Genomic DNA, 20,528 nt, shown 5'->3' with positions numbered 1-20,528 from the left:
AATCATATTCTACTTTCATAACCAGATATGAAGTCATCTGGCACATCGTAAAAATGTCACCCAGCACTTTGCACGCCTTCGTGCAATTTTGCATCAAGGTGTAACACTGGGCAAAAAATGCGTAAAAATTCATGTTTGTGGTTAAGTCTGACCCAAGCAGAACCTGAATTGTAACGCCTAATATTAAAGTGTAGCTAAATGTTCAACAAACTTCTGACATGTCATAGTCTATAAAATTCTCTAAACTGCTCTTTGTATTCATATTTCTCGGTTTTCAATATCTCTGCTTGTTGTTATTCAGTAGGAACATTGTTTACGTCCAGTGGATAAAATTCTGTCGTGATGGACACGCAGGTGCGGGGATCAGTAGGAAACAGCTCTGATACACATACTGTAACGATCCCAGCACCTGTGTGTCCATCACATGATCATGGACAGATTTTTATCCACTGGGCATAAATGAATGTTCCTGCGGAATAACAACAAGCCGAGATCTTGAAAACCGTTAGGAATTAATACAGAAAGTATATTGGAAAATTATTTAGCTTTGAAGTTCACAAAAATGAACATTAATTTGTTTGAAACTGGACAACGAAGAATATTTGTGTGTAAATGATGATGCCACGGAAACGGTGGACCCCAGTGCTGCGTAGTAGATCTGCTTGGCACTGAGCCGCTGTGATGACGTGTTTTTCTTTTCCCCTCTTTTTTTTGTTTTTCTCCAGGGGAAAGTTGAAGTCGAGGCTGGGAAGGAGAACATGAAATTTGAGTCCGGAGCCTTCTCCTACTATGGTGTGATGGCCATGAGTACCCAATCAGCTAGTGGTGAGTACACCGCGTTCCCCACCATGCAAGTCTTAATCTCCGCACATTTCTCATCTCCTCATGTGGCCATTATCTTCTTCTTTTTCCTCCTCCATATTGCCATCTCTTTCCTTACATCCATCCCCCAGCTCCTGTCCGTCCTTCCATTAAAAGGGGGTCTCTGTTTTCAAGGTTAGCAGGTAAAAGAGACTGCATGCGTATGTATAGCGTGTGCTCCCACCATTGTGACTGCAGTGTAACATGAGATCTTCTACTTCACACTGTACGACACTATCCAGCTGCATGGCATTAATGGACCCATTTCCCTCTCGTGTAACTTACCAAGGTGATTAAACATGGGAGTGTTGCATGAAGTCTATACATATTTGTTCCTGCAGGTTTCTTTTCACTGCTCATACTATGGAAAGTTGAATTCTACACTTTGTGGGATACTGTTCATGTAGGAAACTAAGCTGCCCATGCACTTACAATAGCGGTATACTGACCGCTCGCTTGACCAACAACTATTCCTACCCACACGCATGCTCGGTCGGTCAAGCGTGCATGTGATTATAATGAGGAGAGCGGAAAAAACGACTGTACAACACCTCAGGCTTGTGTGCAGCGGGAACCAATGATTGGTCATCGTGAAATCCAACATGCCCAATCCTTCCCCCTAAACCTCTGTCGTCGTGGGAGCGTTAGCACACCCATCTACACGTTAATCAGCCAACTTTCATCTAATGCAGGGGTGGGGAACCTTTTTTTCTGCCAATGGACATTTGGATATTTATAACATAATTTGCGGGCCATACAAAATTATCAACTTAAAATTTGCTTGCTATATTTGGTCAAACATTTAATGAACTCACCCCTGATGTAATGGCTGGAACTGCTTCTCTTTGGTGAGGCGTGTGATGTTAGCCGGTATTGATGGCGTTACTACTGTGTCGGGCAGTCTGGAGCGGTCGACTCTTTGGTAAGTTTTGAAAATAACTGCTCACAGCAGTAAGTTGTTCCGACCTTACTTAAGGGGGTTTTCCCATCCGGGACATTTATGACATATCCACAGGACATGTCAGAGATGCGGGTCCCACCTCTGGGACCCGCACCTAACTCTAGAACCGAGTCCCCTAAACCCCGTTCTACACCTCTGTGTTCTGGCTGATTTCCGACACTGAATTCCCAGAGTACTGAATGGCAGTTACAGAAGCCGCTCAGCATGCGAGTTACACTGTTTCCGTAACTACCATTCAGTTCTATGGGACTTAAGGAAACCGCGTAGCTCAGCTGTTTTTTTCATGGCCAGAAATCACAAGCTTCAGGGTTTAGGGGGCCCCATTCAAGAGATAGATCTGGGACCTAAGAGGTGGGACCCACATCTATCTGACATTTGATATATCCTGTGGATAGATCATAAATGCCCTTGATGGAGGTAAAAAAAACAAAAACCTTTTAAGTCACCTGACCCCACTTTGAGTGAGTAGGGCGGGCGGACAGAGCCAAGGAGGGAATGAAACGGCGGCGGTCAGGTGACTGGTCTGTGCCGGCCCGACAGTGGACCAGTCTGATTCTGTGAGGTCAGGTGACCGGACTGGTCCACTCTTGGGCTGGCCTGCAGCGACCTCACTCAGACCGCTGCCACCATACTTGGCTCCGTCTTCCCTTCTCCTGCTCCTAAATGCGAGTGAGTAGGGCGGACAGAGCCAAGTAGCGAATGACGCGGCAGCAGCGCGGTCTAAGTGAGGTCGGACCAGACTAAATTATCTCTCTGGGGCTTATACGGCCTGCGTCCTGGACGTTCCCCACCCTTGTACTAGATGATTGCCGCTATTCTGGGAATGGGACTATTTACTTTGTAAAGTAGGTGAGGGTCAGGAATCCTAAAAACAAACCTCTCCAAGAAGAGCAGGTGGAGTCTCCTTGGAAGTTTTGGTGAAGTGTTTACATATATTTCTAATAGCCACTGGAATTTGATGGGAAAAAAGAGTCTTTAAAAAGATAAGTATTTGTCTTACCTGTGTCCATCTCCTCCCCTGTCTATAACAGAGCTGCGCTCCCCATCGCACGTGGGCAGTCTGAACCGGTCTACATCACTAAGTCATGAACGCTCGGACTCCATCTCTTCCACGATCAGTGGCAGCAATACACAGCTCAGTGTTCAAGTGCAGTACACAGCAGATTTCAGTGTGCGAGCCCTTGGTGACCTGCAGTATGTAAAGGTGAGTCTAAATGTTTGTGCTCTAGCCACGCAATGAAAGGGCAAGAAAAAAAATTCAGATTGCTACAGAACAGATTTTCACATCTTGATGTTAACGGGGACGTCACCCCTTAGACAACTTCTTATTGCATTTAGAGGCCATTCTTAAAGGGATATCTGCAAAAATGATTTGGCTTATTTAAAGAGGCTCTGTCCCCACATTATAAGTGCCCTGTCTTCTACATAAGGAGATCGGCGCTGTAATGTAGGTGACAGTAATGCTTTTTATTTATAAAAACGACCTATTTTAAGCCACTTTATGAGAGATTTTTAGCTTTATGCTAATGAGTTTCTTAATGCCCAAGTGGGCGTGTTTTACTTTAGACCAAGTGGGCGTTGTACAGGGGAGTATATGACGCTGACCAATCAGTGACCAATCAGCGTCATACACTTCTCTCCATTCATTTACACTGCACTAGCGATATAGTTATATCGTTATGTGCAGCTACATACACAAAGATTACTACAGTGTCCTGATAATGAATATACATCAATACCAGCCAGGGTGTGATGTTTATTAAGAATCCTGACACTTCTGAATCTTTTCTGTGAGATTCCAGCAAGGCAAGCGTAATCTCGTTTGAAATAACAGGTTACATCGTAATCTCGCGAGATTATGCTTGCCTGCTGGAATCTCACAGAAAAGATTCAGAAGTGTCAGGATTCTGAATAAACATCACGTCCAGGCTGGTAGTGATGTATATTCATTATCAGGACACTGCAGTAATCTTTGTGTATGTAGCTGCACATAGCGATATAACTATATCACTATCTGTAGTGTAAATGAATGGAGAGAAGTGCATGATGCCGATTGGTCAGCGTCATACACTCCTCTGTGCAACGCCCACTTGGTCGTAAAAACACGCCCACTTGGGCATTAAGAAACTCATTAGCATAAATCTAAAAATCGCTCATAAAGTGGTTTAAAATAGTTTTTTTTAAATAAAAAGCATTACTGTCACCTACATTATAATGCCGATCTCCTTACGTAGGAGATAGGGCACTTATAATGTGGTGACAGAGCCTCTTTAACCCCTTAGTGACCACCAATACGCCTTTTTACGTCGGTCACTAATGGGCTTTAGGCTAGGCTGACGCCTTTTCACGTCAGCCTAGTCTAAGTCCTGCACGGGTCTCCCGTGCAGGCAGGAGCCGGGGCGCAGGCTGTCTGATGACAGCTGAGCTCCTGCTCCAACGCCCGCGATCGAAGTTTAACCCGTTAAATGCCGCCGTCAATAGCGACCGCGGCATTTAACTTTGTTTACAGAGGGAGTGAGCTCCCTCTGTCTCCCATCGGCGGCCCGCGAATGCAATCGCGGGTCTCCGATGGGGTGTCATGGCAGCCGGGGGCCTGATAAAAGCCCCCAGGTCTGCCCTGGACATATTCCTGTTAGGACGCGCCGGAGGCACGTCCTAACAGATTGCCTGTCAGATTTACACTGACAGGCAATAATGCTCTGGTATACGAAGTATACCAGAGCATTATAGCAGCGATCGGAACATCGCACAGTAAAGTCCCCTAGTGGGACTAATAAAATAAGTCATCAAAGTGAAATAAAGATTATTAATAAAAAGTACAGTAAAAAAATAAATCCATTTTTTTCCATAAAAAGTGTAAAAAAAAAAAAGTACACATATGTGGTATCGCCGCGACCGTAATGACTCCATTAATAAAGTTAATATGTAATTTAAACCGCAAAGTGAACACCATAATAAAAATTAATCAATAAGTCCCATGTACCCCAAAACAGTACCATTCAAAACTACGTCTCGTCCCGCAGAAAACAAGCCCAGAAAATCACTACATTGATGGAAAAATAAAAAACTTACGGCTCTTGGAAAGCGACGATGCAAAAGCAAATAATTTTAGTTCAAAAGTCGTAAAACATAAAAAAACCTCTACATATGTGGTATCGCCGTAATCGTACCGACCCATAGAATAAAGGTAACATGTTATTTACGTCGCATAGTGAACGGCGTCCATTTAAAAACGCATAGAACAATGGCGGAATTTAAGGTTTTTTTTATAATCCCCCCCCCCCCCACAAAAAGGTTAATAAAAGTTAATATAAAAATTATATGTACCCAAAAATGTTGCTATTAAAAAGCACAACTAATCCCGCAAAAAACAAGTCCTCATACAGCTATGTAGACGAAAAAATAAAAAAGTTATAGCTCTTTGAATGCGACTATAGAAAAACGAATAAAATAGCTTGGTCATTAGGGCCTAAAATGGGCTGGTCACTAAGGGGTTAAGAGCTAAGTTTTACTATGTTTTTTTCTTCATTCATGGATCTTACATACAGGTCCTTCTCAATGAATTAGAATATCATAAAAAAGTTAATTTATTTCAGTAATTAAATTCAAAAAGTGAAGCTCATATATTATAAGGATTCATTACACACAGAGTGATTTATTTCCAGCTTTTTTTTCTTGTAATGTTGATGATTATGGTAACAGTTAATGAAAACCCCAAATTGAGTCTCTCAGAAAATGAGAATATTATATAAGCCCAATTTCAAAAATTCTTTTTAAAACCGAAATGTGGGTCACTGAAAAGTATGTCCAGTATATGCCCTCAATACTTGGTCGGGGCTCATTTTGCATGAATTACTCCATCAATGCGGCGTGGCATGGAGGTGATCAGCCGGTGGCACTGCTGAGGTGTTATCAATGCGGCGTGGCATGGGGGTGATCAGCCTGTGGCACTGCTGAGGTGTTATCAATGCGGCGTAGCATGGAGGCGATCAGCCTGTGGCACTGCTGAAGTGTTATCAATGCGGCGTGGCATGGAGGTGATCAGCCTGTGGCACTGCTGAGGTGTTATCAATGCGGCGTAGCATGGAGGCGATCAGCCTGTGGCACTGCTGAGGTGTTATCAATGCAGCGTGGCATGGAGGCGATCAGCCTGTGGCACTGCTGAGGTGTTATGGAAGCCCAGGTTGCTTTGATAGCGGCCTTCAGCTCGTCTGCATTGTTGGGTCTGGGGTCTCATCTTCCTCTTGACAATATCCCATAGATTCTCTATGGGGTTTAGGTCAGGTGAGTTTGCTGGCCAATCAAGCGCAGTGATACTGTGGTTATTACACCAGGTATTGGTATTTTTGGCAGTGTGGGCAGGTGCCAAGTCCTGCTGGAAAATGAAATCAGCATCTCCATTAAGCTTGTCAGCAGAGAGAAGAATGAAGTGCTCGAAAATGTCCTGCTAGATGCTGCGCTGACTCTGGACTTGATATAACACAGTGGACCAACAACAGCAGATCACATGGCCCCCAAACCATCACTGACTGTGGAAACTTCACACTGGACCGCAAGCCACTTGGATTGATGCCTCCACTCTTCCTCCAGACTCTGGATTTCCAAATGAAATGCAAAATTTACTTTCATCTGAAAACAGGAGTTCCATGTTCCACTGAGCAACAGACAAGTCCTTTTTCTCCTTAGCCCAGGTAAGACGCTTCTGACGTTGACACAAGGAATGTGACAGTTGTTGCCCATGTCCTGGATACGTCTGTGTGTGGTGGCTCTTGAAGCACTGACTCCAGCCACAGTCCACTCCTCGTGAATCTCCCCCAGATTCTTACATGGCCTTTTCTTGACAATCCTTTCAAGGCTGCGGTTATCCCTGTTGCTTGTGCACCTTTTTTGTACCACACTTTTTCCTTCCTCAACTTCCCATTAATATGCTTGGATACAGCACTCTGAACAGCAGCTTCTTTAGCAATGTCCTTTTGTTTCTTACCCTCCTTGTGGAGGGCGTCAATGACTGTCTTCTGGACATCTGTCAAGTCAGCAGTCTTCCTCATGATTGTGTAGCCTACTGAACCAGACTGTTGGACCATATAAAGGCTTAGGAAACGTTTGCAGGTGCTTTGTGTTGATTAGCTGATTAAAGTGTCACACCATGTGTCTACAATCTTCAACTTTTACCCAATATTACAATTTTCTGTGAGAATACATTTAGGGTTTGCATTAACTGTTAGGCATAGTCATCAACATTAAAAGAAAAAAAACGTTTATATTCTAACCCATTGAGAAGGACGTGTGTGTGTGTGTGTGTGTGTGTGTGTGTATATATATATATATTAAAATTCTATTTATGTTTTTGGGACAAGACTGCAGTGTAGCCTGTTTGGCCGCTAGATGTCAGCACATTTGCAAGATTTATTTTTACTTGGATAGATGTGACAAATCTCTCAGTTGTACCAGATCTAGGATTACCTTTACATTTTTCTTGGTTATTACTCATTAAATATTACAATACAAATTGTAGTAAATGTTCCACCAAAATAATTTTAGGGATTGGACACCTGTTTTAAAGGAAAACCGCAGCTAAAAATTAGCATTGGCGGCCCTTTTCATCTATGTCACTTGTGTGCTCTTACTCTTGTTGTGCCATTTGGCTGTTCTCTTTGACTTACCAGATGTCAGGGAATGGGGTAACTGGAATACAGCCCTAGTTCATAAACACTTCTTCCTTTATTAGTGGGAAAGATCTAATTCAGTAAAGTCAGCAGATGCAGGTTGTTTTCTAACAGTATGTGCGCTGCTGCTTTCACACTCAATCCGAGTATTAGCCAGAAAGCACAGGGTGAAGAATATTACTGGAGATAACTTTGTGGCTGACAAGAAGGTAACTACAAAAAGTTACTCCTGTAACTACAAAATCTGTACTAAAACAATACGAACTCCTGCAAAAATTAGATTTAGATTTTCATGTTTTCTCAGTAGTGTCAAACTATCCACACCTGTTCACTACTGAAGTCTTCGTCACTACAGCTCCGTTGTCTTTTTTGTACTTGTGACATTTCCCTTGGGACACACTGGCGTTTGTGTACTAATACCGTGAGCTATCGTTTGCCATCTAATTCCTGGTGCTTCTCGCTTGGGAAATGGCCTCGTAAACATTTATAATCTCATGGATTTTACATCATATTAATATTTTTCTATTCACTGACTTGAGGTGTGAGATAGAAGTACAAGTAATCTAGCTACACTATTTCACCTATCCAATGTGGATCTTGACCTACACAAACCAATGTTTCCATCACACTCGGGGACAATTTGTATAGATCGGTTTGTGTGGCCCGAACAAGCGATGGTTTGCGGCATCCAAACTTCAGCAGAGGATGGCCATGGAAAGTTGCTGCTTATTAAAAAGTTTTTTATTTTCAATTTTGGTAGTAGAAACAGACACAAGTACATACCAATAATACTTATATCACATTAACATTCCTTAGTAGGCAATTTGCATATAGAAGAATATCACATCTCTTCCACTTCGAATGAAAGAATGAGAGTTCTACTTCCCTCCACTCCTCCACCATGTCACGAAGAGAACAGTAGGGCATATGTTTGGGTAAGAACCGTTGGAAGGTCCGGAGCACCAAGAAGGTCCTCCAGTCTAGAGAAGCCCAGCATAGACGTAATAGAGCTAAACTGGGCCGCGCAAGCATGACTTAATTAGAGATCGTGAAAGAAGGCCTTTCTCCAGACTCCAAACCGCTCCTCAAGCTCTGAAAAGGATACAAAACCACGATCTAGAGAGTATAATTGACCCAGAAACCTGACCCCCACCCCAGTCCATAACGCCGCACCCGGCAGATGCTCTACTTGAGACAACCAAGGATTGCTCCATAATGGAGTTCTAGAGGAGTATGAGGGTGTACCATCCTTCAGTAGAACGTGTGCTGTCCTCCCGGCACGAGCCACGGTCTGTAACGGGAGTGGCGCATGACATGGGGACTAGATTTTTAAGACTCTAGTAGGAAGTCATAACTTCTCCAGCCAACGCAGTGGCTGCATGACTTAGAGGCTCTGTCCCCAGTTTATAACTGCCCTATCTTCTACCTAATCTAATAGGCGCTTTAATGTAGATCACAACAGGTTTTTGTTTTTTTAATTTTGTTTTAACCAAGTTATAATCAAATTTTTTTTTTGACAATTTTTTCTAAGTGCCCAACTGGGCATTTTTTTTACTTTCCACCAGCTGGGCGTTGTAAAGAAAAGTGTGACGGTGACCAATCTGATACGCTGCTCTTCGTTCATTCCCAGCTTGTTTCACTGCACAGCGTGATCTCGCGAGATCACGCTGTGACGGGACTTCGTCCCACAGGTCCTTCACCGGAGCCATGGAATACTGAACAGACATCGCCTCCATTGACATTGACGGTCTGTCGATTCTTCCGTCGATCCGGTGAAGGACCTGCAGGAGGAAGTCCCTTCACAGCGTCATCTCGCGAGATCACGCTGTGCAGTGAAACAAGCAGGGCATGAATGAGGAGACATGTATGACGCTGATTGTCATCCTTTCATTCAAGCAGCACCTGGAGTGCTTAAGAAATACACATAATTTACATATGAATACACATGTGCAATCCATATGTAGATTTCCCTGTTTAGCCGATGTCCTTCCCCCAGCTGCCTATAGGTGAATCCGGCCCTGGTCATGCCTCTATTATCAGGGAAAACTGACTGGTTCAATGAATAAATGCAGAGATGGAGGCGCCATATTCTCCTCAAGATGCAATGCTGCTAGTGGAAAACTCCCCTTTAACCAGTTCAGGACCGGGCTATTTTGATCCTTCAGGACCAGACACCGTTTAGCCCTTTTTAGCACTCGTTCGTTATAAACAGCTGTAACTTTTTTATTTGGGCTAGCGACATGATTTTTGCGATGTTTTTTTCCGTAGACAATGCAGGTTTACTTTTTTTTTTATATATACATCCGTTTTGCCATTTTAGAATTTTTAGGGTTATAGTTTGAAAATAATTGTAAAAAAAAAAAAAACTTTTACTATTTTTTTTTTTTTTTGGTAATCACATAGTTTTACCCTAAAATAGACATTTTATTTGCGATCGTCCTTGTCTACCGTAAATTTGAATATATTACATGTCTATATTAGGGAAATTGGCTCAGGACTAGTGTTACGACAATGATTGGCGGGGGGGGGGGAAACAACATTTTTTTTTTTTGGGGTGGGTATTTTATGTGTGTTTAATTTTTTTGCACTTTTTTTATTGCTATGGTCTGTCCCTCATAGGTCATAAAAGACCTTTGGGGGACTTTGTTTTTTCTTCTTTTACACCATGTTTTTCCACTGCACAGCAGCCCCAGTTACAGGGGAAATCAGCCCTCTCATAGTGACTATTGTCACTAATAGAGATGTGCTGGGTCTAGTAAGACCCAGCAGCAGTCTGCCACTAACGGCACCCGGCGATCATGTGACCAGTCACATGATCACCGGGACCAATAGAGGCAGCTCCGCTGCCGATGCCTCTATTCCTGTACACAGCGCGCATTGAGCGCTGCGTAAAAGAGATCAGAGAAGACAGAAGCAGCAAAAGCTGCTTCTATCCTCTCCTCAGGGTCCGCGGCAGTCAGACTGCCGGAGACCCGACATTCGCTCGGGCAGCAAGCTAAAGCCTGCTCTGTAAATAGTCTATGGCGTGGGTTTTAAGGACCCTGACCGCTGGCTGTAAATACACAGCCAGCGGTCGGGAACCAGTAAATCCCACTTCACACACATTTTTATTTTTTTTAATCCGTTTCTAATGGTTCCTCTACATTGATCCGTCTGACTACTTTCATTACGATGGAAGCAGTTCTATCAGTGGCTGTAATGGTGGTAACATAATGTTTCTATATGTTACCCCTGATTACTCATGGATAAGAAGTAATGGTAACTTTTTTTCTTTTTTTTTCCCAGATCACCAGAGAACAGTATCAAGGTGCCCTGATGTCTTCCCGTATGGATAGTAGTCCACAGTCCCCTGAGGGAGGAAACCACAAACCTGACAACACCTTGTCGGAGCGCAGCGAGGTTTTGGTAGATGAAACTACCAGTCTCCTTAACCAAAGGAACTCTCAGCACAGCTTGCATCAGAACGCGGTTTGATAGCACAATCTGCACTAATGGAGCGCTGCTCAGCCAGTACTTTATCCGTTTAGAGAAACCGTGTGCAATATCTGACTGGACATAGAGTGGCAATACACTGCATGCAAAGCTTTATCTTCCAAAAAGCAGACTTCCAGAAAGCCTGGAGTCTCCGGAGCTGCACTCTTCACGTCTGGAGGGAGAGAGATTTGCTGGTCCTCTTCACTCGAGGAGTGTTTAATAATATGCTCTCCAGATCTTCTGCAGAGGAATATAAAAAGTGATGCTCTGCAGCATTGGAGAGGACTGATTTACGCAAGCAATCACAAGGCTACCAAAGGGGATGTGGCAGAGCAAGGCTCTACAATAATCTGGGAATAGCGTGATGCTGGGTCAAGCATCAACTCAGGGAAGGGTTTCTACATGTGCACTGGAGACCCCTAAATCTAAATAGGGGATCGATTTGTCTGTCTTCCTGCGGGGAATGGGTAGCATCAAGTCTTCCTTTATGTGGGCGTCACACCCACAAATCACCCATTCTTCCACCACCACTTGTCTGTTAAGGGACAACCAATTGTCTTGACTTGAAGTACTGTGGCTTCTGCCAAGTTACCTGAGTATTAAATGACAGTTCCTGTTACAGCAGGCAGTCTTCTTTTTCTCCATATTATGAGGATAGACCTACAATCATGCAGACGACGTCTTTCTACATTAATAAGCAATTTAACGGTATTGGTAAGAGTTTTCCTTGCCACTTCCCATCAGTGTTTTTCGTCAGACTTTCCTTGTGCCAGGACAGCGGGTTATGATTTATCAGTAAACTATCTGGCAGTAAAGAAAGCCCTGATTCACCACTAGTATTGTATTACCGACCAATGTATATGATCTGTTCTTCGCTGGTCACATTGCTGATGTAAGCAGGGCAGTATGGATGGCGTCTGTGCTTTCAGCAGAAACTTTTCCATATGTGCCTCCTATATGTTTACAAGAAACCCCCCCCCCCCCCATACGTCACTAGTTATAGCTTACCATGCCCATTGGTGCTACTGCGCCACATCACTTGGGTTATTTGCTCTGGTTGGAAATCACTAGCTCAATTTGTTTCAGTACAAAAGTAAAACACAAAACTGACACCTTCTGTAGAAATACGGTGCCAATTTGAGAGCATACAGAACATATATGTAAGGCAGCACAACAAAATATCATTCATGCCCCCACTCCTTCCATAAGCGAGGTGAAGCCAGATGTAACGCTTCACTTACCTCATGCCAACCATGGTCTACCAAAAATCATTTTGGTTGCTGATACTGGGTCCATCTCATTTGAAGCAAATCTAGCAATGTTTTAACTTATTTTATCGTTTTCACAGTCTCCTAATAGGACCACATGGAAAAAACATATTGCAGTGGGACATAGGGGGTGGGTGACACACACAGATAGGTGTATGCACCTTCAGATGACTTTGTCTTGCAAACCAATTTTAATCTAGAGTCTTGGCCTTGTCTTGGTATATGATACAGACATTTTGATTTTAGAATTTAGATTCTGCATAAGGTAAGCTGAGCGTATTATCCATTTATTTTAATGGTACTTTGGAAAACTAAAGGTACATCAATGATGTTGTGTTAGTCAAATTCAACATGTCAGAAGGAAAAAGGTGGTCTTATCAGCAGTCATTTCTGGTGGGGGTTCAGTACCACATCAAACATATTGCATAACCGGCTTTTCTGGCTAGAGTAGATGTTAAACTTGCTTTAGGCAACTTCCAAATCTGGATTGGTAACTCAAACCAGCCCAATATAAGAGGACACAATTTAAGTAGGTGGTGAATGGACAAAAATTGTATCCTGTTGAGTCAAAATATCCTTAGATCCCTAGCACAGAGTTCTCAAGACTAGCCCACCTGTATGGCCATGGCTACAAATAGACCAAAGTTCCATACCCCGACCACTAATGCTGGTGCAGCACTTAAGACCTCCGCACCCTCAAATTAACACCGCACTCATTGGCAGAGAATGAGGATGGCGGAGTCCATTACTGCAGGAGTGGCATTTACAACTTCACATAAGTTGGCCATGGACTATAAGGTATATTCCATTTTTACCAACGTCGCCCTATTTTATCATTCTTGTAACATTCATCTGATCACGCATACGTAGCTTGATATTTTTGGAACAGTCTTTTACACAGAAAATCGTTCTAAGCATTGCAAAAATGGAAGTTTCTCAATAGATTAACCAGAACTGCTCATCAATAATTCAAATGGTCGGATATAATAGGATTGTCGCCTGCACGTATTAACACTGATCAGCAAAGTAATCGTGGCATCTGTGGACCCCTGTACTTGTAGACATAAGCCACTGTTTTGTGGACATATATAGTGTTCATTAGAATATACAGGATAGGCCAAAAGTCCGTAACCCCCATTTAACTTGAAGTTTTCATTTAATATGGCAAAAAAGGGAATAATGGCATGTCATAGGTACTCCTATTGGTCTTCCATAAAGTTGTAATTATCTGGTCAATGTAAATGAGTTTTGAAGGGTATGTCCACATTAAAGGGGTATCCCCAGAGTCCACATTTGTCACCTATCCACAGTGTCTAAATGTCATCGCTGGAGCCCCACACCAATTACTAGAACGAGGGCCTTAAGCCGCTAGTTCCTCCTCACTGCACCCCATGCAGTAAGGAGCTTGAATGGCACAGTAGACGGACATGCGTGATGCCGCTCAACTAAAAAAAATATCTAATTGGCTTTCTATGAAATTGACCCAAGAGTATTTGACATTGGTGAAAATTAGAATGTGAGCCCCAACTGGGACAAGGATCTATGTGATTGATGACAATCTGTATACAGTGATGTAGAAGATAATGGTGCTGTAGAAGCAACGGAATATATATATTCAACATGAAAAGTTGAGTAATTTTGTAAATACTTTGCGTTACTTATCTTGTTCTGATCCTGTTTTCAGCCTATATTATCCTGAGCTGCATTCACAATTCTGCTATTTGTTGTTGAAACCAGTCGACAGTCACACCCCTAAGAGCTTCTGTATAATGTGATGGGACACTTCATTCTTCTTTACATGAGATGACTGTACAGTGCCTGGTCTAAAGACTATACGTCCCAGAATGCCAATTAGTAGAACAAGCTTTGGGCAGACATTTGGTCAGCAAGGAATTCTGGGAGATTTCTGCTCTAAAGCCTGCAGAATTGTGAATGCTGTTCTAGACTATAAAACAGGCTATAATGGGAGTAATAATGAGAAGAACAGCAATGTATTTACAAAGATACTCAAATTCTTATGTAGAATAATTCTATATATAAACTCTTAATACAATCTTCACAGGGAAAGATATATAATTAGCAGTAATGACAAAGGTGACGGTGTCCTGCAAATCAGCAAAATGTTAATGGTGTTTTCCTATAATCAAAATGTATTACCTGTCGACAGGATAGGTGATAGCTGATCGGTGGAGGTCCGACTACTTGGACCTCCACCGATCCTGAGAACGGGCTTACCTGGCTTTCCCTGTGCGCCCCATATGAATGTAGCGGTACTGTGCATGCTCAGCCGCCGCTTCATTCATTTTCTTTGGGGCTGCCGGAGATTTAGCTGGAATAGAGCGGTGGCCGTGCATGCGCAGTACCACTCCATCCATGTGGGGCGCCCCGAGACAACCAGGTACGCCTGTTCTCGGGATCGTCGGGAGTCCGAGACCATCAATCATGTGGATAGGTGATGAATATTGATTGAGAAAACCCCTTAACGCATTGATCGATGAAAAGATGTCATTCATTGTTGACCAAATTGAACAATATATATAAGAATAAACGAGCTTTCACAGATATTTGACTTGTCTGGGATAAGTGAGGAACAGTGATGTATGGAAATTGCTTACATTGACAATGCAGCAATCTCCATTTTGTACTGATGACAGGTTCACTATAAAAACAAAATGCTGCTCTGGTACCTTAGGTAGCAGGATGTAATAAATATATATTATATACAATTGAAGTTAAAGAGTTTGTGTGAAATTAGGAAAAAATGCTTACCTTTTTTCTTTCTCCCAGAAACAGCGCCACTTTTGCCCATGGGCTGAGTCTGGTATTGCAGCTAAGTCTTAATTACTTGAATGAAGCAGCGCTGCACTACCAAGACAGTCCGTGAGTGGTGCTGCTACTGGGGGGAAAGTAATCTCAGACAACTCCTTTTTAAAGGGCGTTTCCAGTTTATGAGAAATACTTTAGGCCTTAAAATGTTAAACAAAAACACATTGTTCTATAAAAACCTCACAATACTGATCTGCTCTCGTGCCGCCACTAGCAGCCATTCCTGCTTTGCTTACAAAATGTATGTGATGACTTAACCACGATTTGACGTTTCGTCCAAGGTGACGTCATGTCCACGTACATTTTGTAATTAATGAAGACCGTTAGAGACTTTGCGGGAATGGCGTGGCATTAAATATATTTCATTTATTATTTTTACTTTTAAGCAACTAGAGTCCTTCTTATAACCTGGTAAACCCCTTTAAAAAATAGGCCTCATGTAAAAAAAACTACTGCAGACAAGATGTGGCACAGTTACCCATAGCAACCAATCAGATTTCAGCTTTCATTTTTTTCAGTGCTGGTTGGGATATGAAAGCAGGGATTTGATTGGTTGCTTTGGGCACTAGTCTGGATACATGGGGCCCGGTGTGTTTCTAGCAATGCGCACAAGCCATACGTTGTTTCGTGCAGGATCCTTTGCTGCTGTGTTGTAGATCAGCAGATCACAGGATCTGATCCTTCTTGCTCAGGGACTGGTAACGAAGCAGAATTTCGAAAACAAAATCTATTCCTGTTTACGGAGTTCCAGAAGAAGGGAAATGGTTTTTGGTTTTTAATATATTTTTTTCTTGTTTTCCCTCAGGAGGGGTGGTGGGCGAAAAAAAGGTGTACGATTTATGATGATTGTAAATATATAAATTGTTTAATTATTAAAGAGTTTATTATTTAATTCTCGTCAGGAGACCTTTTGTACGTGTGTTGGATCGGCGCTGAATAGACTGCAATATATATATCAATTGTTTATGGATTTGTAACCGATTGTGTCTACTAATAAAATGGGACATGAAATACGTCCATTCTAAGGCGGGATTCACACGACCGGGTCGGGTCCGAGCCCGAGTGCCGGCCGGTAAAATCGGCCATTCTGCCCGGCCGGTTTGCATAAAGTTATGCATCCGTGCCGGGCCGGGCAGATCCGGACAGTGACATCAGCGGCAGCTCCTGAAGGGGAATCCCCATGTGTTCGGGGATTCCGCTTCAGGAGTTTCCCCTGATGTCACTGCCCAGATATGGACAGAGACATCAAGCGCTCTGTCCAGGAGCGGAATCCCCGAACACACGGGGATTCCGCTCCTTCAAGGAGCTAAAGTGCGGCTAGCACATAGCAGAGCGGGGAGATACCTCCCCGCTCTGCTATAGTGGCGTCGCTACAGTAGTAGCAGCAGCAGCTGCTGCTACTAGCGGCGCCATCTAAGGTGTCGCCGAGCCAGGGTGCTTTTAACAAGCAGGGGAAGGGAGCCAGCGCAGCGCTCCCTCCACCTGCTGTACACCCCGGCCCTGCAACACAGTGTGCAGCGATGCCATTCGTCAGAATGGCATCAACTCCTCCTCCTCACATGCACTCTGCGCTGTGAGGAGGAGGAGATAGAGCGCAAGCGCCGGGAAACCCGGCCATCACTCGGAACACATTCCGGTGATGGCCGTGTAATACCCGGCCCCATAGACTTCTATGGGAGCCGGGCGGCCGGGTGCCCGGGCAAAGATAGAGCATGTCCTATTTTTTGACGGCCGGATTTTCCGGCCGTCAAAAAATCGGTCGTGTGAATAGCCCCATTAGGGGTCTATCATTCCTAATGCAGCCGGGTGCCGGCCGATTTATTAACGGCCGGCACCCGGCCGGGAAACCCTGCCGTGTGAATGAGGCCTTAGGCAGATCTAAACCTACAATGTGGGAGATTTATCAGAATTTGTGTATGTATAACGTAAAACAGTGGCCCATAGCAACCAATCAGATTTTCAATAGTCCTTAGGGAAAATAAGCGGCAACCCGATTGGTTGTTACTGCTAAACTTTTCTCACTAGTTTTGATAAATCTCCCCCATTATATATTTATATATTCTTAGAACTGAGCATATTTCTTTTTCCTGTCATTTTAGCCGTAGACTCAATGGGGTACACGCATAAATATTTACACACCCGATGTGTGTGAGAATAGTGCCAAAAATCGGTGCAAATGAGACAAATTGACAAAACTGGCACAAGGAGCCTCATTCGAAACTGTCTGACGAGCTGGCCTTGTTGCCCAATCACTGCAGTATTACGAGTTAGGAGGGCAAACTGGGTTAAAATCGCCATCCCCATCAACGCCCATAGCCTAAATTCGGTATTAGCAATGTATATAGGGATCATGCATCCTATAGGAAGCAAAAAATAGCGGTTCTCTAAGGGCTGTTGCACGCATTAGGCCAGTCTGCTGCGGTACAGGCTCCATCGGGTGACGTATATTTGGAGATACACTCGCCCTATGCCGCTTCATTAAATTGTTGGCATACAGAGGTACATTAGAGGCCTATGCCCCTCTATGGTACGTTCTTAAGTACGAAGACTAGACGTGGACTAGAGTTCTGATAGCCCCAGCCCAAACACATGACACGGTACAATGCCCATCTTTGCTGCCGGTTGTCACAAGGTTGAAATAGAGGAGTTGCAAACGCGTTAAAGGGGTTATATATATATATATATATATATATATATATGTGTGTGTGTTAGATATGTTATTATATATGTTAGATTTAATAACTTTTCATTATAACAGGACTAAAGCATTGGAATATATATATATATTGCTTTAGTCCTGTTAGAATGAAGAGTTATTAAAATTATTAAATCTAACGTATATAACATAACAGGACTAAAGCATTAGAAATATATATATTCTAATGCTTTAGTCCTGTTATAATGAAGTAATTAAATCCTAACATTTTATGAGTACATAACAAGAGGCTCTGTCACCAGATTTTGCAACCCCTATCTGCTATTGCAGCAGATCGGCGCTGCAATGTAGATTACAGTAACGTTTTTATTTTTAAAAAACGAGCATTTTTGGCCAAGTTATGACCATTTTCGTATTTATGCAAATGAGGCTTGCAAAAGTACAACTGGGCGTGTATTATGTGTGTTACATCGGGGCGTGTTTACTACTTTTACTAGCTGGGCGTTCTGATGAGAAGTATCATCCACTTCTCTTCACAACGCCCAGCTTCTGGCAGTGCAGACACAGCCGTGTTCTCGAGAGATCACACTGTGACGTCACTCACAGGTCCTGCATCGTGTCAGACGAGCGAGGACACCGGCACCAGAGGCTACAGATGATTCTGCAGCAGCATCGGCGTTTGCAGGTAAGTCGATGTAGCTACTTACCTGCAAATGCTGATGCTGCTGCAGAATCAACTGTAGCCTCTGGTGCCGACACGATGCAGGACCTGTGAGTGACGTCACAGATCTGCACTGCTAGAAGCTGGGCGTTCTGAAGAGAAGTGGATGATACTTCTCATCAGAGCGCCCAGCTAGTAAAAGTAGTAAACACGCCCCGATGTACGCACATAATACACGCCCAGTTGTACTTTTACTTTTCAACACGCCCAGTTGTACTTTTGCAAGCCCCATTTGCATAAATACGAAAATGGTCATAACTTGGCCAAAAATGCTCGTTTTTAAAAAATAAAAACGTTACTGTAATCTACATTGCAGCGCCGATCTGCTGCAATAGCAGATAGGGGTTGCAAAATCTGGTGACAGAGCCTCTTTAACCTCTTAAGGACGCAGCCTTGTTTTGGCCTTAAGGCTCAGAGCCCATTTTTCAAATCTGAAATATTTCAATTTATGTGGTAATAACGTCGGAATGCTTAAACCTATCCAAGCGATTCTGAGATTGTTTTCTCGTGACACATTGGGCTTCATGTTCGTGGTAAAATTTGGTCGATATATTCAGTGTTGGTGTAAAATTGCAAAATGTAGAGAAAATTTGGAAAAAATAGCATTTTTCAGAATTTAAATGCATCTGCTTGTAAAACAGACGGTTATACCACCCAAAATAGTTACTAGTTCACATTGCCCATATGTCTACTTTAGATTGGCATCGTTTTTTGAACATTCTTTTATTTTTCTTGGACGTTACAAGGCTTAGAACATAAACAGCAATTTCTCATATTTTTAAGAAAATGTCAAAAGCCTTTTTTTTTTAAGGTACCTCTTGAGTTCTGAAGTGGCTTTGTGGGGCCTATGTATTAGAAACACTGATAAAACACCCCATTTTAAAAACTAGACCCCTCAAAGTATTCAAAACAGCATTTAGAACGTTTTTTAACCCTTCAGGCATTTCACAGGAATTAAAGCAAAGTGGAGGTGAAATTTGCAAATTTCATTTTTCTTGCTGAATTTCAATTTTATTCAATTTTTTTTCTGTAACACAGAAGGTTTTACCAGAGAAATACTACTAAATATGTATTGTCCAGATTCTGCAGTTTTTAGAAATGTCCCACATGTGTCTCTAGTGCGCTCGTGGGCTAAAACACAAGCCCTAGAAGCAAAGAAGCACCTAGTGCATTTTGGTGCTTCTTTTTTATTAGAATATATTTTAGGCAGCATGCCAGGTTTGAAGAGGTGTTGAGGTGTCAAAACAGTAGGAATCCCCCAATAGTGACCCCATTTTGGAAACTACACCCCTCAAGGAATTCATTTATGGTTGTTATCATTTTGACCGCACAGTTTTTTCACAGCACGTATTTGAATTGGGCTGTGAAATGAAAAAAATGTCTTTTTCCAATAAAATGTCATTTGTGATCAAAATTTCTTATTTTCACAGGGAACAAAATACCCAATTTTGTTGCCCAATTTGTCCTTTAGTGTGGCAATACCCTATTTGCGGTGATAAACTGCCGTTTGGGCCCATGGGAGGGCTCAGAAGGAAAGGAGCGCTGTGTGTTCTTTGGAATCCAGATTTTGCTGGATTGGTTTTCGGGTGCCATGTCGCATTTGCAGAGCCTCAGAGGTATCAAAGCAATGGAAACCCACCAGAAGTGACCCCATTTTGGAAACTACACCCCTCAAGGAATTCATTTATGGGTAATGTGACCATTTAGACCCCATAGTTTCTTCACAGAACTTATTTGAATTGGGCTGGGAATTAAAAAATATATATTTTTTCCAATAATATGTCATTTTAGCTCAAAAATTCTTATTTTCACAAGAAATAAAATACTCCATTTTGTTGCCCAATTTGTCCTGAGTGCGGCAATACCCCATTTGTGGTGATAAACTGCCGTTTGGGCCCATGGGAGGGCTCAGAAGGAAAGGACCACCATTTGGCCTACTGGGGATTTTCTAGTGCGAAGTCATGTATGCAGAAGCACCTGAGGTACCAGTACAGTTGAAACCCGCAAGAAGTGACCCCGTTTTAAAAACTACACCCTTAAGGCATTCATCTAGAGGTGTAGTGAGCATTTTGACCGGAGACATACACCCCATAAA

At 42.8% G+C, this 20,528-nt stretch overlaps 1 protein-coding gene across 1 annotated transcript in view; it reads left to right on the top strand.

Annotated features, from left to right (window-relative positions):
- The window catches only part of CNNM4 (cyclin and CBS domain divalent metal cation transport mediator 4), a 37,993-nt gene extending 22,045 nt beyond the window's left edge, over positions 1-15,948 (top strand). Inside the window, exons 6-8 of the mRNA XM_075858589.1 lie at positions 726-825; positions 2,854-3,026; positions 10,774-15,948. Of these exons, the coding sequence (XP_075714704.1) occupies positions 726-825; positions 2,854-3,026; positions 10,774-10,962 (462 nt within the window). The 3' untranslated portion in view covers positions 10,963-15,948. The remainder of the gene's footprint in view (positions 1-725; positions 826-2,853; positions 3,027-10,773) is intronic.
- The last annotated feature ends 4,580 nt before the right edge of the window (positions 15,949-20,528 follow it).

The sequence above is a fragment of the Rhinoderma darwinii genome, chromosome 3 (assembly GCF_050947455.1).
Source record: "Rhinoderma darwinii isolate aRhiDar2 chromosome 3, aRhiDar2.hap1, whole genome shotgun sequence".
Taxonomy (NCBI): Eukaryota; Metazoa; Chordata; class Amphibia; order Anura; family Rhinodermatidae; genus Rhinoderma; species Rhinoderma darwinii.
The sequence above is the reverse complement of the archived record's forward strand: the minus strand, read 5'-3'. Positions and strand labels throughout refer to the sequence as shown.